This window comes from Marmota flaviventris, chromosome 6, assembly GCF_047511675.1.
Source record: "Marmota flaviventris isolate mMarFla1 chromosome 6, mMarFla1.hap1, whole genome shotgun sequence".
Classification (NCBI taxonomy): Eukaryota; Metazoa; Chordata; class Mammalia; order Rodentia; family Sciuridae; genus Marmota; species Marmota flaviventris.
In genome coordinates, this window is record NC_092503.1 from 114,523,333 (window position 1) to 114,548,069 (window position 24,737).

Genomic DNA, 24,737 nt, shown 5'->3' on the forward strand with positions numbered 1-24,737 from the left:
CCTGTGTCTGGCACACACCTTGCTCTTCTTATAGCATTTCCCAACCCTTCTAGAAGGTGCCCCTGCTCCGGGCTGAAAACCCCTGGAGTAGCCATACCATTCAGCACCCTGATGGCAGTGCTCCCCCCACTGCACCCCCAGTTCTGAATACATGATCTTATCAGAAGTTGATTGCCACAGGGCAGCCCTGGGGGAGGCAGATCCTTATCCACAAAAGCCACCTCCTACTCTGGCCCCGTGGCTCATTGGTTAGCGTATCGAGTGGAGTCTGGCACCCAGTATGGAACGGTATGTCTCGCGTGTGGCCTGACCCTGCAGGACATGTGCTGAGTTCCTCCCGCCCTGGACAGATAGCGTTGCCGCCTATGGCCTGATGCTGCGTTTGCTTTTCTTTTGGCAGCCACCTTCATGTTTGTTGATTTGTGGTCACCTAAAACCAAGGACTTTCCCCTTTGGTCCACTACTGGTCTCTTCTAGTCCAAAGTTACTGGAAGCCTCGAACATTGAAAAGACACTCAAAGCTCATCAGCTACGAGTTGGCCCATAGCCCCTGTGCACAGGTCTGGGGTCTCGGTAGTGCCTTTGTAGTGAGTGAGTCCTCTTCACCCATCCCTGTCCTTCATTTTGTACCTTCTACACATGGGACTGGTCAGCCATGGACGGTCTCACTGTGCCACTGATTAAAATAATGTAGAGGCCAAGCCTTGGGCATGATCAGAGACACCTCAGTCTGGACTGATAGTGTCCAGGACTGCTTGGCGTGGCTTGTCTGTCCTCGAGTGGACCCAGTGATCCCAGCTCCACCCCACATTGCTCTGTCTTGTTCACAAGAGTATCTCTAAGTGCATCTGTCAGCCGCCTCGCTGAAATCTCGATGGGCGGCATTCCACAGGACTTCAAGGCTTGGAGGAGATGCAGTCGGCTGAGCGTGACTTGTTCTTGATGATCTGTGTGAGCTTCTCCTGCCACCACTTCCTCTGCGCCATGTTCCAAACGTCCTGTTCTCTCCATTCAGCAGTTTCCAAGGGTTCAGCTTTGCCTTCTGGGTTTCTAGAGTGTACCCTATTCCTTCTTGTGAAAATAGGGACAGTTTGTCTAGGGGACATCTTTTCTGTTCCCCATGATTCCATAGGGGTAACCAAAGTGGTGACCCAGTGTCATCGTTGATTCAGTTTCTGTTGAAAGGTGTTCTTGCACATTCTTTTCATCTGTTTTACTTCAGGCCATCTGGTTTAATTAAGATCAACATCAGCTGGGCACCGTGGCACCGGCCTGTAATCCCAGCAACTCAGGAGGCTAACGCAGGAGGATTGCAAGTTCAAGGCCTGCCTCAGCAACTTAGTGAACCTCTGTCTCAAAATTTAAAATGAATAAGTAAAAAGGGCTAGGGATGTAGCTCAGTGGTAGAATGCCCTGGGTTTAATCCCCAGTACCAAAAAATAAAATATAAAAGATGGATGTCAGGTAACGTAGTGGAGGCAAGGGAAAGGGGTGGTTCTGGCTCTCTCTGCCGTCTGTTTAGCGTCAACACATGGGACTCGAGTTCTTCCTCATTCTCTTGCTCCAAACATTTACGTTTAGGTTTTTCAAAAACCTTTTGGGGGGCTGGGGATGTGGCTCAAGCGGTAGCGTGCTCGCCTGGCATGCGTGCGGCCCGGGTTCGATCCTCAGCACCACATACAAAACGAAGATGTTGTATCCGCCGATAACTAAAAAATAAATATTAAAATTAAAAAAAAAAAAAAAAAACCTTTTGGGGCTGGAAGTACAATAGTAGAGTGCTTGGTCCTGGGTTCAATCCCCAGCACTGGAAAAAAAAATGTTCTTTAAAAAAAAAAAAAAACAACCACTTTTAGGATGGTCTTGTTTAGTTCTCCTGATGGCCTGTTTGTATCTAAATGCCCTCTGGTTATTTACGTGTCCATTGCTGGTCCAGCTAGACCTCAGGCTCTGAGGACAGAGACCTCCCTGGCTGAAGTCAGTGCACCGTCCCCAGTTCCCACGTCCCCTGTGAGGATGCTTCTCGGCCTTCAGGGATGATCTGGAGTGCAGGAGGAGGCAGGGCTACCAACACTATGCGGTTTGATGGTGCGTCAGGCAGGCGCGTCATCATGGAAAATTCTTTACGGAGTGTGCAGATCCATTTACACGGGCCTCGCTGCTTCTGCAAACTGCACATTCCTTCAGATCAGTCCACCGTTGCCTCTTCCCACCAAACCTCAGTCACGCCTCAGGGGGGTTAGAATATGGTTTCAGGCCTCACTCCTCTCACTCCCCGCCACCGTCAGCTTGGTTTTCATAGGGAATCTGGCTGGGTTCCTGGTTTCTTGTCTGGGCTGGGTCATCCTGGGACTCCCTTTGGGTGGCAGGACTCCACCCCAGATTTAGAGCCCTTTTTAAATTTTTTTTTTCTTATACTGTAGATTGAATCTGTCGATGTTCTACCACTGAGCCACATCCCCGGCCCTCTTTATTTATTTTATTTTGAGACAGGTTCTGGCTGAGTTGCCCAGGCTGGTCTTGAACTTGGTGATCCTCCTGTCTTAGCCTCCCTAGTTGCTGGGATCACAGGTGTGTGCCACCATGGCTGGCATAGTGCCTCTTCTTATGGGGCTTCTGGGGCCCAGGCTCTGGCAGCCAACGGACCCCCACTGGTGGCTGGGCTGAATGACGGCAGAGCTGAAGGGCAGGGGTGGGGGGTTAGTTGATTGGAAACCAGTGTGGTTCCCGTCAGGATTCCTGGAGCAGATAAGGTCTCTCCCTGGCCTTCCCATGGACTTCCCAGGACCTCCCACCCGCTGTCAGAGCTGCTGAAGCTCCATGAGCAGTCACCTTGAAGTGTACTCCCTGCCCTTGGACCTACCTGTCCCTGTCCAGACAGTTGGTCAGCCCAGGGCAGGGAGGAAGAGAGTGCCCACCCCCCAGAGTAAATGGGAAGGGGTTTCGAGGCACAGCTGGTTTGCATACCCTCAGGGGACAGATCAAGGGGGCACTGAGCTGGATCTTAGCAGGTATCCAATGGCGAGTTGAAGGATATGGGGGTCCCTGTTGAAGGTCCCTCCCAGGCAGGGACCTGGCCTCTGCAGGTGAACCATCTGTGGAGGGCTGGGTGAGGTGTAGGGAGGTCTTATGTGTCTGCATCACAAGAACTACCTTGGTCACACTGTTCTACTTTGGAGAGGTAGAATAGTCCAGTGCTTCTCAAAGTGTGGTCCTTGGACCAGTAGCTTCAGCGCTACCTGGGAACTCGTTAAAAATGCCCCTCCCCAGAGCTTCTGAGCCAAATTCTGGAGGTGGAGCCAGCAGTCTGCTGAACCGTAGCTCTTCAGGTGATTCCGGCACACTAGTAAGTTTAACTTCGGAGCCAGAATGCTAGGTATGTGGCCTTCAGCCAGTAACTTAACCTCTCTGATTCTCTATTGAATGCCTCATCTATACAATGGGAACACTTCCTGCCACCTTGATATTGTGGCGATAAAATGAGAATGCTTTTAAGGAATCCAGTGCAGTGCTGTTACTCACAAAGCGCCTTTTAAGCATGGCCTCTGATTTCATTGTCACTGTCTCTTTTTAGGTAGTTTCTAATGCTGCAGAGCAGGGCGTGGCCATCACAGGGAACCAGACCTTCAACAACTGGAACTGGCCAAATGCAATGATTTTTGCAGCCACGGTCATCACCACCATTGGTAAGTTTCCTGAGACCCTCAGGGTGCCCTCACTCTGCCCTCACTTCTCGGAACCTTAGAGGAATCTAGTTTTGGTGATTCACCTGCATTGGGAGTAAAATCTGGCCTGTTACACTCTGTCCTTTCGACTACTAAGGATTTAGTGTCCCTGGTGACTGTCAGTGGCTACAAGATTGTTTTCCTGGGTTCTGGACTGAGCCTTTTCAACAGAAGCAGTGACACAGCCTGGTGGCTGAGCCATGCAGGAGACCGATTCTCTGTGGCTCCACAGCCCACCACTCCAGAAGTTAGGGGCTGCCTGCCATGTGTTCTCTTCCACCACCCCGGGTTGACTAGGTGCAGCTGGCCACTTCTTGCTCACTTTGTTGTGACAGTCAAATGATGGCTGCAGCAGGCGTCCTCGAAATGCCCAGCTGGCCTGATGACCCAGATGGCTCCTCCCAGCCCGTGTCCCACAGCAGTGCTGGCTGACAGCTGGGAGCTCAGCAGGGAGGAAACGAAATGGCCCCTCCGAGTGGCTCGGGATCTCAGTGTGGCTGAGGGAGAAGCTCCTTAGCCTCCAGCCCACCCAGCAGCACTTCCACTGCTTCCTGTGGTCAAGCTGAAGCCCTGAATCAAAGGGAGAAGGAAGGTCCCTCCTTGATGGGAGCAGTTGCATAAGAAGGGTGGGGGGGGGGACTGAGTGTGGCCATCCCCAGAGAACGTACACTGCAGTTCCTCTGGGGCCAGAGGGGGTGATCCCTCTAATTTGCACAGTGCTACCATGTGAACTAGTGGAGGGCCTGCTCTGGGGGCGGCCTATCCCTGCCTGCAGGCAGCTCCAGTGGGATGGGGACAGAGCCATCACAATGGCAGCACAAACGATCATGGCCAGAGTGGGATCAAGGAAAATGTCATTACTTAAATATTGATGTTAGATCAATATCAACTGGTCCCAGAGAATGGGCTTCCCACAAGGGGTGTGTGCGTGTGCGTGCGTGCATGTGTGTGTGTGTGTGTGTGTGTGTGCATGAGTAGGGGGGGTGGGGCCCACTCTGGGGTGGGAGGCCCTTCCCCCTGCCATGCCTGTGACCTTGTCCTTACTGTCTCCTCCCTCAGGTTATGGCAATGTGGCCCCCAAGACCCCCGCCGGGCGCCTCTTCTGTGTCTTCTACGGTCTCTTCGGGGTACCTCTCTGCCTGACCTGGATCAGTGCCCTGGGAAAGTTCTTCGGAGGACGTGCCAAGAGGCTGGGCCAGTTCCTCACCAGGAGAGGCATGAGCCTGGTATGTCCCCAGTCCTAGGAGCTGGCAGAAGTGAGGGGACTGTGAAAAGGAGGGGAGGATAGGAAGGCTTCAGGAATGGGAGGGTGGGCACATGGTGGTTTTGGTGATCTCTGCCCACTGTGTCAGGACGGGAGCATCCCTCCCCCTCCCTCCCTGGGGAGCAAGCCTCCTGGACACGCGGCCAGATGGCCTCTCCTAGTCGGGGTGTCCATGCTGGGTTTCTGAAGTCCCTGCCGCTGTCTGACTCGGTCTCCACCACCCTGCAGCGGAAGGCGCAGATCACGTGCACGGCCATCTTCATCGTGTGGGGCGTCCTGGTCCACCTGGTGATCCCGCCCTTCGTGTTCATGGTGACCGAGGAGTGGGACTACATTGGTGGCCTCTACTACTCCTTCATCACCATCTCCACCATCGGCTTTGGTGACTTTGTGGCTGGTGAGTCCCTGTTCCCTCTCCCTCGCCTCCATCTCCCCACCTTCTCTTTTGCTCCTTCTCCAGTTTCAACCCAGCAGCCTTTTGCGGGTGTCCGGGTGGCTGTCCTCTCCTGGCTCCTCGCTGTCTCCCCAACTCAGAGCTCTGGTTCACTTGGGGCTGGGAGGAGGGCCTGCGCCTGCAGGGTTGGGCTCTTACCCAGAGAGCCTGGCCCTGTCCCATCGAGGCACCGCCTGCTGTCAGTCACCAGAGCAGAGGGCGCTGTCTTCAAGCTTTGGCTCAGAGGCCAACTCTGCTCTTGCCACAGGCTACTAAAGACAAGGCAGGCCTTCTCCTCACCGCCCTGCCCCCTGAGCCCTCGCATTCCCCTCCTCCTCCTCTACTTAATCCCTGGAGGAGAGGAAAGGCAAGGAGATTCTTTAGCCCCTTTGTCTGGAGGCCTGCAACCAACACTCAAGCTCTTGTGCCTGTGGCCTGCACAGCCTCTTGGTTCTTAATCTTCTTGACACCCTGCTAGTGTCTGTTCCCTCTATGCCTGTGCCCTGCCCAGCTGACCTCCACCTCTACTCCAGGGCCTCTGGACTTTACCCCAACTCCCCACCCAAAGGGCAGGGGCAGGTCACCCCCTCTGCCCCACTGCATGTGGAATGTGGGGAGGGGGCAGCTGAGTGGGTGGGAGGAACAGGAAGGCCAGTGCGAACACTCCACTGACCCCGGCTACTCTGAGCCTGCCTGCTGTCTTGGAGATAAATGTAAAGGCACAACCCTGCCATTGTCTAGCCCTGGGGCCCAGAGCAGGCTGAGGGGGAACCTTTGAATTAGGGATGGCCAGTGGCTGCTGAACCACTCCTCCCGGCTCCTGCAAGGCAACAAATCTGTTTCTTACCTGTAAAATTGGTTAAAATAATAATAATAATTATTATTATTATTATCATCATTATTATTATTAAAATAATGTCCACCACACACGATGTGAAAAATAGACATGTCTGTTCCTGAGTGCATCACTCATCACTGTCACTAGCATACTCTGCTCAGGATCAGGAGCCTTCAGCAAGACTGACAGCACCCTGCAGACAGAACACCTCCTGAGACCCAGCCCTGCCTGACCCCCTGGGAGGAGCCTAATCTGATGCCAGAGGTCACTCTCTCCTGCAGTCCCTTCTCTTGAGCTCCTCCCAGCCTGAGGGAGGAGGTAGGATAGAGATTGACACGGTTGCAAGTGCTAATTCAGGGAAGAAATCTCAATCTTAGAGTCATCAGAATTCCGGGGGTGACCCAGGAAGGCTCCTGCAGCTGGCACCAGGAACCCGGTCTGAGAGGAGGGGGACGAGGAGTGGGCAGAGCCCTCCAGGCCCCGGGAGAGCCAGTGTCGAGAAAGGCAGAAACAGGAAGTTGGAGGCAGACCAGGCCCAAAGGAGAACAGTGCTGGGTCTGGGTCATCTCAGCGCAGCCACCAGCCTCACTCATGGTGAAGCAGCAAGTCCCTCCTCTGTGTGGAGGCTGCTAGTGCCTGTCGTGCAGGTTCCGTCCTGTTTTTAACTGAGCGGTCACAGACACACTCCAGCTGGGTCCAGCAGAGTGCCTCACTGAAGGCACCCGGGAGCTGTTTCTTTTCTTTCTTTGTTTTTTTTGGCACCAGGGATTGAACCCCGGGGTGTTTAACCGCTGAGCTACATCCCTAGCGGGGATAAATATTTATTTATATATATATTTATATTTAAATATATATTTAAATATTTATTTTTTAGTTGTAGTTGGACACAATACCTTTATTTGATTTATTTTTATGTGGTGCTGGGGATCGAACCCAGGGCCTCGCACGTGCTAGGCGAGCGTCCTACCACTGAGCCTCAACCCCAGCCCTACGTCCCTAGCCCCTTTATGTTTCATTTTGAGCAGGGTCTTACTGAGTTGCTTGGGGCCTTGCTAAGTGCTGAGGCTGGCCTGAAACTTTGAGATGATCCTCCTGCCTCAGCCTCCCGAGTTGCTGGGATTACAGCCGTGGGCCACCACTCCCAGCTGTGAGCTGTTTCTTGACTCATGTGTTGGTTACTTACTACAACAGAACCCTAAAACTTCTTTATTCCCCCTCACCCATAAGGTAACCACCGTCCTGACTTTTTTTTCCCAAGACAAGTTTTCCCTAGATTGCTGAGAGTCTTGCTAGGTTGCTGAGGCTGACATTCAAACTTCAATCCTCCTGCCTCATCCTCCCGAGCGGCTGGTATCGTAGGTATGCGCCACTGCGCCCTCTTATCTTGACTTTTTCTAAGTGAGCACACTGGGGCTCAGAGAAGGGCTGGGAGGGGACATGAGCAATGTGGCCAAGGTTCTTCAGGAAGAAGATGGATGAGGGTAGCCCAGAGTCTGGGACAGCCCATTTCTTTTACACTATGTCACCCCCACCCCCACCACCACACACACCCTGTTGTAGCATGACACTGGCTCTAGACAGCACGGCTCTGGCCATTACATGTCCCTGCTGACCCTTTATGACCCTCTGGACTTCCCCTCCCCTCAGGTGTGAACCCCAGTGCCAACTACCACGCCTTGTACCGGTACTTTGTGGAGCTCTGGATCTACCTGGGGCTGGCCTGGCTGTCCCTCTTTGTCAACTGGAAGGTGAGCATGTTTGTGGAGGTCCACAAAGCCATTAAGAAGAGGCGGAGACGGCGGAAGGAGTCCTTCGAGAGCTCCCCACACTCCCGGAAGGCCCTGGGGATGGCAGGCAGCACGGCCTCCAAGGACGTCAACATCTTCAGCTTTCTGTCCAAAAAGGAAGAGACCTACAATGACCTCATCAAGCAGATTGGGAAGAAGGCCATGAAAACAAGTGGGGGTGGGGAGAGGGTCCCAGGACCTGGGCTGGGGCCTCAGGGGGCTGGGCTGCCCGCGCTCCCCGCCTCCCGGACATCCTTGGTGGTCTACTCCAAGAACTGCGCGCCCAGCTTGGAAGAGGTGTCACAGACGCTCAGGAGCAAAGGGCACGTGTCGAGGCCCCCTGGAGAGGAGGACCAGCCGCAGGCCCCGGAGGACAGCTCCCCGACCTCCGAGGTGTTCATCAACCAACTGGACCGCATCAGCGAGGAGGACGAGCCCTGGGGGGCCCGGGACTACCACCCACTCATCTTCCAGAACGCCAGCATTGCCTTTGTGAACGAGGAGGCCAGCCTCCTGGACGAGGAGACCTCTAAGTCCTCTCTGGAGGACAACCTGGTGGGGGAGGAGCAGCCCCAGGAGGGGGACGCCACCCAGGTGCCCCTGAACATGGGCAAGTTCCCCTCGTCAGATGAGTCCACCTTCACCAGCACCGAGTCAGAGCTTTCCGTGCCTTACGAGCAGCTGATGAACGAGTACAATAAGGCAAACAGCCCCAAAGGCACCTGAGGCGGGCCGGCTCCTCACCCCACCTTTGATGGCTCTTCCCTTCACCCCGGGGTGTCCCGCGGTGGCCAAGAGCCCGGGCTCCTGATCGGGCAGCCCTGCAGCTGGGAGTGGGGAGCCAGGGGCCTTCCTTTTCCTCTGTCCCCTCCAGCTGGTTGCCCCGATGGAACATGGCACATGCCCAGGACAGGGTCTCTGCTCTCTGCTGAGCAGCACCCTAGTGTGGGGAGGCCACTGTCCTGAGCGTGAACGGTGTTATTGATGACTGGGAGGCATGTGGGCTGGCAGCACTGACCCGAGGAGGCCCACGCCTGCATGGGTCTTAGCCTGTCTTCAATTGAGCGTCATACGGTTCCCTGAGGCCAGTGGCCTCGGCCATTTGAGTTCACCAGTATTAAGGAACAATTTCTATGTGCCTGGCGCTGAGCTAGGAGTTTCAGAGAGGGGAGGGGCTGTAGACCGGGGTTCTGCCTTGTTGAGTACTTAAGTGTTTGGGAGGTTCAGCTGTGATGTTGAGGTCTGGGCTTCTCAGTACCCCAACAGTATTAGGACCCATCTCCCCATCTACCTGTGGATGTCCTTCAGGCCCCCACTGCAAAACCTCAGGAGGGCAGAGGCCACAGCGGGAGGGGAGCTGAGCTGATAGGCAGGAAATGAAGCACCCCAAAGCCAGCATGGGCCCAGGGGCCTGCCCTCTTGCCCCAGAGCCATGTCCCTGTCTCAGGCCTTCAGCCCACCAATGGCAGACAAGGCTTTCTGCACCCTAAGTGGTGGGAGGAAGAGAGGGTGGCGGACCTGGGCCGTGGAAGCTGGGGACAGGGGTCTACAAGGGCGTTCAAGGGTGAGGCTTAGCTCGGGCTAATTCTGCCCTCGCCCACTACTTCCCCCCAAAGTTGCATGCCCCTGGCCTGAGTACCCACACTCCCATCCTGCTGTCTCCACATCCCCTAGGCTCGGTCACAGATCTTGCTGCCCCTCTCACAGACCGCCTCACCTGGACCCACCACTCCTCCCCACCCCGGGGCCAGGGCATGAGGCCAGATTGCTCGTGGCCCACCAATGGAGAATGGCCAAAACTGTGAATTGAGCTCCTCTCTCTGCTACTGTATGGCTTGAGTGCGTGTGTGCGTGACGTGTGGGAAAGGGAGGCCTCTGGGCTGAGAAGAGAGAATGCAAAACCGTACGTGGACTCCGTTTCTTTCTGGTGAGGGGTGGGTAGAACTCGCTGCTGCCTGAGTTTGGGGTTTTGATGATGCGCACCCCAGGACCAGCCCACTCTGCCCTGAATGTTTTTGTTATTGTTCTTCTTCTTCTTTTTTTTTTAATGAACTGCTGTTTTATATACCTGGAATCTGTTTGCTTTAGAGCCAGTGGTTAAAGAGCAGGGTCCCAAGGATGGGGACATCCACTGTGTACCCTGCTGCACCCCAACTCAACTGAGACTTTTGTGATGTAAGCCGAAGTCCTATCAAGAGCCAAGTCCCCAAGCAGAGTTGATGGCAGGGAGCAAGGGTAGAGAAGGGTGTCCTGCAGGTGGCTGGGTGCTGGGCAGGAGGGACAGGAGCCCAGTCACAGCCCAACACCCTCTGACGCTCAGCCCCGCCCTCCCTCGCACCTCTGCTCAGGGGCCGATTGAGCTAGAGGGTCCCTCCCTGCCATGTGGAGCTGGCAGGGGGCATGTGCACGCCCCACTCGCCCCACTCACTCTGAACGGTTGCAGTGGCCAGCGGGGGGGCGGGCGGGGGGGAAGGAGCAGCCTGTGTTCTGCGCAGGGTTCCATGAGCTCATCTCGTTGCCGACTCCTGGAATCACACACTGTGTGTACATACTGGTTATGATGGCAAATGTAATTTATTTTAACATTTTTACAATAAAATCTATGGACAGGCCAGCTTGCTGTGTACTGGGGAGGGAGGGAGGCAGGGTGGAAAGGGAACTGGTGTGTGGCCTTTAGGGAAGGGGGCTCACTGGGAGGGCAGAGAGGACTCAGGACAGGCTGCCTCCAAGAGGACTGGTGCAGTCTGAAAGGGAGAGAAGAACGAGGAGGGGATAGAGAGGAGGCAGGCCTCGGGGTGAGGCTGGGGAGGAGCCCAAGGAGCAGGGGACAGGGAGGTGGAGGGCCAGACACCATCCCATCCTGTTTACTGGCTTCACACCCAGTGAAGCTTGAGAGAATGACATTGCAACAGCCCCATCAGGTGGGGATTCCACCCACTGCCGTAAAACACACCCCATCAAGGTGGCTGCACAAACAGCCCTACCAGCCCGGCGGCCTGGGTAGGAATCCGAGCTCTGCATTTCTCCTGGGATTTTGCACAGGACAACTTCTCTGTGCTGTTTTCCTCACCAGCCAGTTCAGGGAAGAACCACATTTTCCACGAGGGGATGGATGTGTCTACGAGGGATCACCTCCACAGTTTCCATGTCCACGGGTTCCACCCACCGCCACTTAACACTACTCAAGGAAAAACGTGTCCTGTAGTTGCTGCCCCACACAGATCTTAGATGGGAGAGTGGGCACTGAACACACTCATTGTGCGTGAACCACACAGTAGAGCAACTACCACAAGTAGGTACACTGTATTAGGTATTTGAAATAACCCAGATATCAGGTTAAGCCATGTGGGAGCGTGTGCCCACGTTCTGTGCAAATACATGCCATTTTGTGCAGGGGACTTGAGCCTCCCCAGATTTCAGTACTGGGGAGAGAGCCTGGAGTCACCCCTGACAGATGCAGCGGCTGGGCTGCACTTGGTCCCATCCTTCCCTTTTTGCCAGCACCTCTCCCCCATCTCTGTCACATACACATGATCAGGGTTCTCTGGTTTTACTTGACCCCCCACTCCGTCTTGAGTTGACAGTTGCATGTCACTAAACATTGACACTGGGCCATGTCACAAAACCCCTGACCCGTACAGCTCAGCACCCCTACAACAGGCCCCTGGGCCCATCTGCAGAGTGGAGACGGAAGCCAGGGCAGCCAGGCTGTGCACCTTTGCCGGGTTCCCAGCTTGCAGGCTTCTGTCTGAATGACAAAGTACCAATGGTGGGCGAGCTGTGGTCTTGGGCTCCTGTGGCCAAGCTTCACCTGGAGCTGTCTGAGGAGGTGGAAGGTCGGGGAGGCAGGACTTCAGCTGCAGCTAGCTGGGCCAGGAGACCCCAAGTTCCTGAAGTCTTGGGCAGGGGAGGGGTGCCCCGCAGGGCCATGGGGGACAGCACAGTGCCATTGTGCTGTGGGGTGGACGGGAGGCCGGGGAGGTGGTGAGCAGGCAGTTGGGATGTCACTGGACACCCTGGCAGGGGATGACCCCTGTGAGTCCGAGAGTCCTGGAGGAGCGAGCCCTGTAGACTCGCTGGGGTCCTCACATGGAGTCCCCGAGGCACCGCTCCTAGTCCAGTAGGACCATCCCAGCAGTCCAGCCCCGACCCAGCTGGGTCACCGGCCTCCAGAGGCCTCCTGCCCCAGTGGTCAACTAGCGCTCTGCTCTCCGCCAGCACCGCTGCACTGACCACTCACGTCTTCCACCAGTGTCGACTGGGCCCTAGCGCCCACAGGAGTGGAGCACTGTGAGGGGACAACTCCCTGCATGTAGGGGCCAGCCCGCTCCTTCTTTTTGATTGATTGAATCCTGGGGTGCTTCACCACGGAGCCACATCCACAGCCCTATTTTGTATTTTATTTAGAGACAGGGTCTCCCTGAGTTGCTTAGCACCTTGCTTTGGCTGAGGCTGGCTTTGAACTCAAGATCCTCCTGCCTCAGCCTCCCGAGCCCCTGTGATCACAGGCGTGGGCCACTGTGCCCGGCCCCCTCCTGTCGCTCCCTTCTTCATGGTTGTGCTTGGTATTGACGTCCTGTCCACATTTCCCACGTCTTTTCATGTTTCTCTTATCTTTATGTCTTTTAATTCTCAAAACCAGCATTATTATTAACCCGTTCCATGATTTGGAAGTAAACAGAGGATGTTCCCCAAGTTCAAACAACAATGAGGTGGCAGAAAACAGCCTCCTGGACTTACATTCCTCCCTTCCACTACCTTCTGGCAGTTCCTAATCTGATGGCGGAGACACCCTCAGAACCCAAAGTCTGGTGGAGGCGGGAGGCAGCTCCAAGCCTCGTCCTTGCGCGGGACAGGAGCCCAGAAAGTGACCGAAGCAATGGTGGCTGATGCTAATCTTGCCCACCCCTGTCCAGTGACACCCAGACAGCCGGGTTTTTCTTAGTCTTGGTGTGGTGACTCCTGCAGCTCAAAGAGGAAGTCGGAGGTGCAATTGGGACACTGTTGGGTGCTCTTTCTGGAGCCTGGGGTGGAATGGCGGTAGCAGGGAGTGGGAAAGCTGAGCTGCCCTGCTCTGGAAGGGACTCTATAAAGTCTGCTCCCTAAGGTCCCTTGAGGTGTGGTCTCAGCTCTCCATTCTGGAATAATAGGATTCCCGGCCGGGGGTGTAGCTCAGTGGTAGTGTGTTTGCCTGGCACGTGTGAGGCCCTGGGTTTGATCCTCAACACCACATAAAAATTAATAAAGGTATTGTGTATGTCAACTTAAAAAATAATAATAAAAAAATAATAGGATCCCAATTTCCAGATTCATGCAAGACTGACCCAGAAACCAGAAGCCAATTTGTGAAAGGCCAAGATCTGTTTAGAGAAGGCAGTAGGATCCCCTCCTTGAGATCTCTGTCCCTTCTATCCATCCCGGTCCCCCTCACCAAAGTCCAGACCACTGCAGCCCCTCACCTGGATCCCTGCCACACCATGGCGCCTGGGGCCAGGTATGGGCTCCCCAGGTTGAGTGGATGAATGAGTCCCCTTCATTTGTCTCGCTGACTCCCCTTCCACCCACCCATATCAGCAACCTCCAGGATCCATCCTCCACCCAGACCTGACCCCCTTCCTTTCCTGCTTTCACCTCCCTTAGAGAACCCTCACTTCCTGTCTTGGGTTTGCTCCAGTCTCCTTGGTCAGCCCCTCGCCCACCCCGTGGGCTCCAGCCACTTTGCCCAGGTGGTCTCAGATGCCTGGATGACCTTCCCGATGGCATCCACTGTGGACATCAGCTTCCCTGGGAAGCTCCCCACAATCACTAAACCTGAGCTATGTGGGCTCCTGGGTTCTAGGCCAGGTGCCCGGTGGGGCTGAGCTCCTCCCTCTGTGAGCCGCCTCTGTCCAGCTGCTCGGACGTGGTTCAAGTCCCCTGTCTCCTGGTTTTTTCCCCTTGCCTGGCTGGAAGCCACTGGAAGCAACAGGGAGAGGTTTGTTCCACCTTTGCATTCGCACCCTGGGGCCTGCATGGAGAAGGGCTCAGCTTTCCATGTTTACAAAATGCAGGGTGCACCCCTAAGTCCCCGCCCCTCCCATCAGCAGTCAGTCCCTCTGTTCCTGGAGCAGAGGCCAAGTCAGAGGGCAAGGCTCGTTTCATGAGGCCAAGGGCGAGTCCCAGCAAAGCCAGGTGGATGATCTTGAGGGACCTTGGAGGTTGAGGTGACCTGGTGAGTCACCTCATCTTGTGCCAAGTCACCTGAATCTGGAGGCAGGACAGGGACATGGCACACCTTACCTCAAGAAGCAAGTGGCCTGCATTCTCTTGTGTTCCCCTCACCCCCTGTCTTCACCTGGCACCGTTCCCAAATGATGGGGGAAGAGGGGCCCCGGGGCCCTCAGCTCCCCGATGCCCATGCTTTCCGGGGGAACACTTCGGCTCCCAGTGACCCCGCACGCCAGCACCAGCCTCCCAGTTTACAAAGCCCTTTCACACCCATTCCTGTGTGGGATTACTCAACCGCCCCAGGAGCCAGGTGTAATATTTTACAGCTCAATTTAAGGGCCTTTTTCAAATGCGGAAACCCAGGGTTGAGGTTTGGTTTCTTCAGAACAAAACCTAAGGCTAGATCTGGAGGATGGATGGAAGAAGTAGAGGGAGGTGAAGATGGACAGGGGAAAGAAGGAAAGGCAACAAAGATGGGCGCTGGAGCTGACTGCACTGTGGGCGGCCGGGTGCCATCCTGCAGGACCCTTCTGTGCCCCCTGTGCCATACCCCTTAGAATTATCTCTGAGGAGGAGATTTCTTTCTTTATCCATCAGTTCCTGCACTTAGTCCTTAAGAATTCCTCCAGGGACATTGATCCCTACCTTCCTCCTATTCACACCAGATGTGGTGTGCTACACAGCCCAAAGATGTCCAAGACAGATCTTCCTTTTCACCATCCCATCAGCAAAGTGACCCGCAGCTCCAACCGGAGGTGGAGTCCATTCCCTTGAATGCAGGCTGGCTCTGGGACATTTTGATCAATAAAATATGGTAGAAATGACCTTTTGCCATTTCAGGGGAAGGGGATGCTGGGGATTAAAAAAAAAATCTCCCAAATGAACTCAGGGGCACTCAACCACTGAGTCACATCCCCAGCCCTTTTTTGTATTTTATTTAGACACAGGATCTCGCTGAGTTGCTTAGTGCTTCACTAAGTTGCTGAGGCTGGCTTTGAACTTGCTATCCTCCTGCCTCAGCCTCCACACCTGGCACAAGGAACACCTATTATCCTGAGACCAAAGCTCTGACCTCAGACACCACGAGAGCGCAGCTGAGACCCAATGTCACCAGGTCCGTAACTCCCCAATGAAGGTCACTTTTTTTTAGGTGTAGATGGACACAGCATAATGCCTTTATTTTTATATGGTGCTGAGGATCGAACCCTGGTCCCGCCCGTGCTAGGCAAGCACTCTACCGCTGAGCCACAATCCCAGCCCCCGAAGGTCACTTTCTTATCCCCGACATACCCAAGCCCCTTCTAAGTTGAGTCTTGGGTCCTCTCTGCTATGTGAAAACAGTCCTGTTTGGAGGTCTGGGTCTGCCAGGGTCTAGCTGCGGGACCTTAACAGCCACATCTGCCATTCATGAGGATGCTGTGATATACAGGCCCAGACTGGGGTTCTTCACGCACAGGGTCTCATTTAGTCCCCACAACACTGTCAGGTCAGTATCATTATCGCCACCTGGAAATTAAGGCTCAGAGTGGTCATGGAACACGCCCAGTCACACAGCTAGAGGCAGAGCCTGGGTTCTAACCTGGGAACTTGGAGCCTGGGCTATGAACTACCATGCAAGCCTGCCAGGGCAAGGGGCTCCCGCTCAAGGGCAAGAGTGCCCAGGGACAGCGCCCTGCTTGCAGGTCCTAGCCACTCCCCAGACGGTCGGCCCTTATCTGCAAAACCAACCAGGGAGACCAATCAGCATACCCCAGCCCAGAGGTGACGACCCAAGAATCCCCGGGGGTTCCCGGGCTCTGCCTGAGAAAGATTCTGAGTCAGGTCCGGGGGCAGGGGAAAGCCCCCAAATGCTCAGGTTCTGAGAACACCTGGCTGGAGGGCTCAAGGGCAGGTCTGCTGGGTTTCCAGCATCCCCAGCCAAGCCGTCCTGGCCCGTGTGTTCATTCTGTGCTGAGCCGTGTTTACTTTGGTTTATGTAAAACTTCCTGCTCTTTCTTTGATTCCTTCACCTGCAGCTCCAGCCAGCTGAGCTGCTCAGCCCGCGGTGTTGACAACACACGCTATTCCATTCAGATAACCTGTGTCTGCCGGTCTCTCGCGGGTTGCCTAGAACACCTGACTGAGGAGGACGGAAAATGAGGGACAATTACGGTCTAGGATCTCAGGCCTTCCCTCTGACCCTGTCTGCTGAAATCCCCACCTCAGCAATTCACTCCAGAGAAAAGGTTCTGACCCAGTGGTGCTGACACTTCACTTTCCAGAATTTTTGAAACCAGCTGTTAAACCATAGCCACTCTTAAATTATATGAGCTGGGTGCAGTGGCACACACCTGTAATCACAGGAGGATCACGAGTTCAAAGCCAGCCTCAGCAACTTAGTGAGGCCCCAAGCAACTCATCGAGACCCTGTCTCTAAAGAATAAATAAATGAGCTGAGGATGAGGCTCGGTGGCTAAGCGCCCCTGGGTTCATCCCTGGTACTAAAATATATATATATATATATATATATATATATATATATATATATATATATATATATATATATATATATATATAAAAACATTAAGACCAAAAGGTCATAAATATTTGTTCATGATTTTAAGGTTACTTGCAGCTTTTTTTTTTTTTCTTCTTCTTCTTCTTCTTTTTTCAGTGCTGGGACTGTAACCGGGCCTTGTGCATGCCAAGTGCTCTACCACAGAGCCACCTGCCCAGCCCGCATCTACTAGATATATGGTGGAGTTATTATAAAATAGTATGCTACTATGTTTCTCTCCCCAAATCATTTTGTGACATCATATTGGTAGCTTAAAACTGATCATAGAGCCGGTGCAGTGACACACACCTGTAATCCCAGCAGCTCGGGAAGCTGAGGCAGGAGGATCGTGAGTTCAAAGCCAGGCTCAGCAACTAAACAACTTAGTGAGACCCTGTCTCAAAATAAAATACAAAATAAAAAGGGCTGGGGAGGTGGCTCAGTGGTCAGAGTGGGAATATCCACACCACGGCAATGAGCAAACTCTTCCAGTCCGGGCTCTCTCCTCCCCAGGGGCCCAGAGGCTGAACACTCTTCAGCTCATCCCCGCACTGACAATGAATGATGGCGGACCATGAGGAAGAAGCAGTCTCTTCGGGGTTCAGGGACAACACAATTCATAAGGTTGTTACTTATGCTTTGTTGATCGGGGTGAGGATTCCCCTGTGGGAGGCAACTGGAAGGACCAAAGGTGAGCAGGTTCCACAGGTACTCACCCCTGTGTGCACACAGAAGCACCTGCACCGTGGTCTAAGCTGGAGGCAGGAAGGGGAAGGCGTCTCCGCCCTCACCTGGAGTTCTGGAGCCACCTAAGCTGGGTTGAGGAGCTGCCTTGGGCTCTCCCACTGCAGTGTGTTTTAAACAAGTCTCTGCGTCCCAGGTGTCCTTACAGTTAAAGGGGAGACCCTCTGGGAAACTGGATGAGAGCTATCAAGTGGGTTGGATTCAGACTGCGGCCTGGCAAGGATCATACTATTGAGCAAAAACACCCAGGGAGGCCGGGCCAGATGGAGCACACCTGTAATCCCAGCAGCTCAGGAGGCTGAGGCAGAAGGATCGCAAGTTCAAAGCCTGCCTCAGCAACTTAGCAAGGCTCTGAGCAACCAGAGAGACCCTGTGTCTAAATAAAATACAAAAAAAGGGCTGAGGATGTGGATGAGTGGTTAAGCACCCCTGGGTTCAATCCCCAGTACCAAAATAAAAAATAAAAATAAAATTTTAAAAAAAGAAAACACCCAGAGACACACAGGATGCCGTGTGACACCCACCAACACAGGAGGTAATCCAGGGCCTTGAGCAGTGCCCCAGGGACAAAGGGCAGGGTGAATCCACACCATTGTCCATGGCCCCAGTGAGAAGGTGCTGTTGCAGAGGTCCAAGGCCCTCAGCCTGGCCCAGATCCTCATGGGTGCCTTCCTATGTGAGCCAGCCATAGTCCAGCCCCGCCAGCGAGCCAGGCACCATCCTGCAGGCTCCCCAGCTGCAGTGAACCTACGAGCCTCCTGTGCTCGCTCCCTCTAGCAATCGTAGCCACAGTCATGCATCGCCTAACACCAGGGACATGTCCTGGAAACTGGGTCCTCAGGCCATTTCCTTGTGTGAACTTCATCAAGCTCACTCACATAAACCACATGGGTCAATCCATGATGTCATCCAGAGGCCAGTGAGCGCAAGGTGCACGGGGCTATAGCCGGGGTAACGTGGCTGCCGTTTTGCAGTAAATGTGTGTGTGTGTGTGTTACGGGACTGAAGCCAGGTGCTGCCACTGAGCCACATTCCCATCCCTTTTTATTTATTTATTTATTTATTTTTGTTACTAGGAATTGAACCCAGGGGCACTTAACCACTGAGCCACATCCTCTGCCCTTTTTTTTAATATTTTATGTTGAGACAGGATCTCCCTAAGTTGTTTAGGGCCTGACTAAGTTACTGAGGCTCCTGCCTCAGCCTCCCAAGCCACTGGAATTACAGGCATGTGCCACTGCGTCAGGCTTATTTTTATTGTTTATTTATTTATTTGATACCTTTATTTTATTTTTTAAAATGTGGTGCTGAGGATTGAACCCAGGGCCTCACACATGCTAGCGAGCACTCTACCGCTGAGCTACAACCCCAGCCCTTTATTGTTTATTTTGAGACAGAATCTTGCTACATTGCCCAGGCTGACCCCCAACTTACGATCGATCCTCTTGCCTCAGCCTCCTGAGCACCTGGGTTACAGGTGTGTGCCACCCTGTCTGGTTCCACTGTGAAGTAATTAATGATAAAAATATGGTGTCATAAACACAAAAACCAGTAACGGAGTCCCTTGTTGTCATCACCAAGTGTTTTCAAGTACTCTGCACAGTGCAGAGTTGTGTGTGTGTCCTCATGACAGCTGGCAGCGCCGGAGCGGTCGTTTCCATCGGTGTCACCTCAAACACACGAGCCGTGGGCAGGGCCATGACATTACGATGACTGCAACATCACCAGGTGGTAGGAATTTTTCAGGAGCATTATGATCTTATGGGACCATGTCATGTGGTGGCCTTCACAGGCTGAGAATCGTTGTGACATTGAGTTGGGCACCTATCTTGTGACAGACTCTTTGCTGGACACCTTACTAGGGGAGCTGGGGAAGGTTCCTTTTGCTTCTCCTCCTCTCTCGTCCTCTGAGGGGGTGGTGTGCCTTAGTGATAGGCCTGGACGTGGAAGCAGACCCTGGGATGGAGGATCCTGAATGACCCACAGGGAACTGCCACGTAAGTCTGGGTTCTGCAAAGCTGGATTAGACCACTGGGGACTGGATTTTAGGGGGAACTCCATGAGAGAGGCTGGGAGGGCCGCTGACTGACCACGGTGCCACTTCTATCCCTGGTGTCAGTAGACGCATCCCAGGTGGCCGTGCAGGTGCAGGAAGGCCAGGCAAGGTGGATCTGGAGGTTCCTCTAGCCAAAGGCAGCTCACAGGAGTGCTGACCCCCCCGGAATGGCAGCATGGTGCCTTCCCTTCTGCGCTCAGTCTCCAGCCAGGAGCAGCCCAGGGCCCGGGCACACACAGGTGATGGATGTCAGTCGGACTCCCTGTCGTTGAAGATCCGTGGGATGCACTTTCATGGCCACTACACAGAGTTACAGGTGTCAGAAAGCCTGCCCGAGTAGAAGTCAGACCGTAGAGAGAGGGGAGTAGAGGAAACAGAGAGGAGCGGAGGGGCAGGTGGGGGCCTCAACAGGAAGTCAGACAGGGAAAGTGGAGGTCACAGGGCAGCCATCAGCCCCGTCCACAGCCCTAGGGCATGTTGGGCTTCCTTGAGATTCACCACTAACCCAACCACAGTCTTTCCTCTTTCTCCTTCCTGCTCCTCCCTCTTCCTCCTCCTCTTCCTTTCCTTCCTCTAAATCCCCCTCCCCTCCTTCTCCTTCTCTTTTGGGAGATTGAACCCAAGGGCACTTTACCTCTGAGCTCCATCCCCAGCCCTTTTTATTTTTATTTTATACGGGATCTCTCTAAATTGTCAAGGCTGGCCTCGAAATTTCAATACTCCTGCCTCAGCCTCCTGAGTTCCTCGTGAAAAGGGCCTCTGGGGGCTGGGAGGATAGCCTAGTAGAGCACTTGCCTAGCTTGTGTGAAACACGGGGTGTCACCCCCAGTCTGCACTCTATCACCCCCAACTCTCAACCCCAAAGTCCCAACCAGCCACCCCAAGAGAAGCACCCCAAGACCTGAGTTAATGAGAAGAGTCCTCCTCCTCCAGGTCCTATGCTGGTCTTCTCTTGGCAGTCTCTGCCACCACCTGCTTTTGTCTCTCACTAGCAGGTAACCTCACAGTTGTGGCTGTTGACTTGTTCTCTGGATGTCTCCTAAGTGACTGTCCCATTGTCCCAGTGTGGGAACAGACTGGAACTGATCTTGGACTGCCTAAAAGTTAAGGTTTGGTTCTTCCTTAGCTGTGCCATCTTGGGCAAGTCACTTCACCTGTCTGAAATCTCTGTTTCTTCATTGGAAAAAAGGAACATTAACTTGTCTTGAAGGTAGGTGTGTTAAGACGTCAGGCATCATGTCATAGTCCTGTCCGTGGTGACAGCAGGCTCATTATTGTCATTCCTACGACTCTAGGAAAGACGGAGCGATGGCCCAGTGAAGTGCTAGTGAGAACCGAGTTTGGACAGCTGTCATTTTCCAGGTCAGACCCAGACAATTTAGCCCCCTCCTTCTCCTGCTCCTCAGGGAAACTTTAGGGGTTCAGATTCCTGGGGTTGACCTGGGATTCAGCCTGACATAAATAATCCCTGACATTCTCTGGTGCTCTCCAGTTCGTTGGCTCTCCAAGAGCTAGTGAAGGAGACAGACCTATTTCGGCCTTGCAGGTGGGAACCAGATGGTTCACTGACTGTCAAGGTCACAGAGTTGCTGAGGGGAGGACCAGGTCCTGGGCTTCAGACCCCCAATATCTCCTGCCCACCATTGGGCTGCTCTCCAGCCTTTGGGCTCCACGGTGGCAGAAGGTACCCCAAAGGTCAGAGACTCCAGCTTGGTCACCTCCAAAGGAGAGATTCCTGCTTCACTGGCAGTACCTCCCTCCAGGGTCTCTCTGCCCCTGGTTCTGAGAAAATCCTTTGTCTGGGTCCAACTGGAACTTCCCAGGACTCCAAACCCACCTCTCAACTCTGAGCAGAATGTTATAGCTGAAGGAAGTTAGTTCTTCTAGGAGCTTCTATCACGCACCCTTCGTAAGCCAGGCCCTTTGCAGCCACCAAACACCAGGGACGATCTCATGATCAGGTTTCCGTCCCTCGGTTCTCAGCCCTTGCCGCGTACTGGAATCACATGGGGGCTTTTTGGAGTGTGCCATCCAGCCCAACCCTGGCCAGTGAATGTGAAACTCGGGTGGGAAGTAGGGGTGAGGGATGAAGCTGATGATTGTCAGGATTTTATGCTCAAACTCCTCGAGAGACTCTAATGTTTTACCAAGATTGAGGACATCTGATCTAGTAGTAACCTGGGCCCTCTCAAGTCACAGAGGAGGAAACTGAGGCCTATACAAAGGCATTGCCTTCCCCAAAGTCACACTCTGGGCTGGTTCCTGTCCCCTCAAACTCCCAGGGCCCTTTCTGAAGATACTTGGTAAATGGTTGCTGAAGGCATCCAAGGACGAATGTGGACTCGGGGGAGAGGAGGGCGGTGGGTGCGGTCGGTAGATATATTTGAGATGCTTTTTCTACTCACAGTCTCTGCGAGGAGAGGTCAGGTAAGGCCGCTGCCTGAAATATGTGCCCCGCCTCAGCACAGCTGATTGGACCAGGGAGATGGACAGGTGGGAAGTGTGGAACTTGCCATCCTCCTGCCTCAGCCTCTGGAGTAGCTGGGATGACAGGTGTGCACTGGTGTACCCAGCCACGCCTCTTAATACTGCTGCACTGGGGACTGTTTCTGCATGAATTTTGGAGGGGCACCATCCATCCAACCACAGCACATGGTGAAAGAGGGAGAGAAAGGGACCTGGTAGCCCGTAGTCCCTGAGACACGTATCCTCTCATTGACCTTCACCTAGTAGGTTCCTTAATATGCAAAGGGCCTTGACCAGCCCAGTCTCAGGGAATGTGATAAAGCCTCTGTGACCTTTAGTTTGCACCTAGCCACCAACAGTGTCCCCCTGATTTACTGAGTCCCTTGTCATTGAAAGTGCTCAGGCAAAGAGTAAATGTTTACCTACTGGAGATCCTTGCTAGTCGGTCTCCGAGTCCCTGCTTGACCACGTGACTTTGAATTTCCACAGTGGGTGGGGGGGTATTTTAAGATTTTTTTTTTCTCTTTCTTGGCACTCAGTGCCCCATGCCTGACACTTGGTCCCTGGCAAGGAAGCCCGTACCCCTGGGGATGGGGGTGGGGCAGCGCAACAAACAAAGAACACAAGAAAGTGACTTCTACCCCTCCCCACCTCAATACACACACATCCCCCTGGTGGCAGAGTCACAGGGGTGTGGGAACAATGGGAACCCATGAGTCACGGGGTGAAGGCAGGGTACTGTTTCTCCACAAAGCCTCTGCTGGCTCCATCTGGGGATGCTGGCATGGGCCGCTGATGGGCAGAGACACGTGGAATGACCCCTGGGTGACCTGGGCTCTCTGTTTATCTTTTAATTCAACCTTTATTTTTAGGAAAGTTTTATATATATAAAACTATATATAAAATATGTACTTTCAAAAAGTCAAATAATACTACCCAGGTCACCACGGAAAACAGCAGTGGCCCGCCTCGCCCCTCCCAATTCCAATTCTGGGAAGTGATTTCTTTTAGGCTTTTAAGTTATTTCTTCCTAAATTTCCTTCACTTTTCGAAGTTCACATGCAACTCTTTATTTTCCCATGATTATTTTTGTTATCCCACTTTAATTAGTGCAGATCTTCTACAACAATAGACAGGGGCTGGGGGTGCGGCTCAGTGGGAGAGCACTTGCCTAGCATGCGTGAGGGCCTAGAATCCATCCCAGCACCCTTTGCGCCCCCATGGCCCCCATGGAACACCAACAGAAAACAGGTGAGGAGAAAATGAGGGCTGGCCCCAATTTACTCCAATAGATATACTTCTTTCCCCCTCTCCCAATATAGTGAGATCTCAATAGGTGGTTAGATCTCCATTGGGCATTTACATTATTGTGAATACATAAACGTCACATAGCAAACTTTGGCTTTTACTTTCTTTCTTATGGATATTTTTTCCCATGTTCGCTTGTATGTTCCTAGCACAAATTTACTCCCAAACTCCCTGCTATTTATAGTTTTCAAAAGGGTTGTCTATCAATCCCTCTCACTTTTTCCTTGCAAGTACTTCTTCCAACCTTGATATCATCTTTCTGCTCTTGGCTGGGTGGTTGATCCTTAGACCTGCTATATACCTAGTGCCGTGTGGGGTATCCGTTAACCATTATTTCCTTTGCTTTATTCCTACGCTGGAATCCATCCTTGCTTAAAGGAGCACTTCCTTCAATAGTTTTCTGAGAAAGGGTGCAAGAGCTGCCAGGTGCCAAGTGGCACACACTTGCAATCCCAGCAATTCTGGGGGTTGAGGCAGGAAGATCACAAGTTCAAGATTGAAGTTCACATGCAACTTAGCATGACTCTGTCAGAATAAAAAGGGCTGGGGATGTAGCTCAGGGTCGGAGCAGCCCTGGGTTCAATTCCCAGTACCAGAAGAAAGGAAAGAAGGAAGCAAGGAAAGGGTCCAAGGGGATTTTTGAGACTTTGCATATCTTTATTCTGCTCTCAAGATTGATGGATAGTTTGGCTGGGTATTTAATTCTAAATTGGAAATTGTTTTTCCTTCAGAATTTTGAATGGTTTTCTCCCCCTCCCTCAGCTTCTTATGTGACTGTGGAGAAGTTGAGTAACATTCTAATTCCTGGGTCTCCATATGTGACCTGTATCTTTCTCTCTGTCTCTCTCAGAGCTCTGTAGAATACGCCCATTTCCTACACACCAGTTGGCGTAGTTTTTCATGCTGTGTCCTCAGAGCTGTCCTTCAACCTGGACACTCTGCCCCTTTTTCCTTTCTATGATTCTTTTGAGTGGGGCCACTTAGATGGATTCTCTAGTTTTCTAGATTCTCTAGTTTACTAATCTATTTTTATCTTTTTATTCTATGTTCAAGAAGATTTTTCTAAACTTTATCTCTCAATTTTCCTATTGATTAGAAAGAAATTCTTCTACCTTATTTTTTTCATTTATTCTTTTTTATTAAGAGGATCATGAATAAACAGAAAAGTTGGAAAAAATGCATATTTAATATTCTTCCCTCTCTATCTAGGTCAGTGCTGTCTCATAAAAACAGATGAGCCATGTATACAACTGTATTCTATGTTTCAATCTTTTGGTGGTCTGAGGATTGAACCCAGGGTCTCACACATGCTAGGCAAATGCTCTACCACTGAGTTACACCCCCAGTCCTTAATCTTAAGTTTTCTGTAGCCA

The 24,737-nt window shown here is 52.9% G+C and overlaps 1 protein-coding gene across 4 annotated transcripts in view; it reads left to right on the forward strand.

Annotated features, from left to right (window-relative positions):
* Kcnk5 (potassium two pore domain channel subfamily K member 5) overlaps nt 1-10,661 on the forward strand; it is a 42,659-nt gene extending 31,998 nt beyond the window's left edge. For all 4 annotated transcript variants that reach the window (XM_027943608.3, XM_071613436.1, XM_071613435.1 and 1 more), the window contains 4 exons: nt 3,575-3,686; nt 4,785-4,951; nt 5,218-5,386; nt 7,908-10,661. In XM_027943608.3, the coding sequence (XP_027799409.1) occupies nt 3,575-3,686; nt 4,785-4,951; nt 5,218-5,386; nt 7,908-8,773 (1,314 nt within the window). In that variant the 3' untranslated portion in view covers nt 8,774-10,661. The remainder of the gene's footprint in view (nt 1-3,574; nt 3,687-4,784; nt 4,952-5,217; nt 5,387-7,907) is intronic.
* The last annotated feature ends 14,076 nt before the right edge of the window (nt 10,662-24,737 follow it).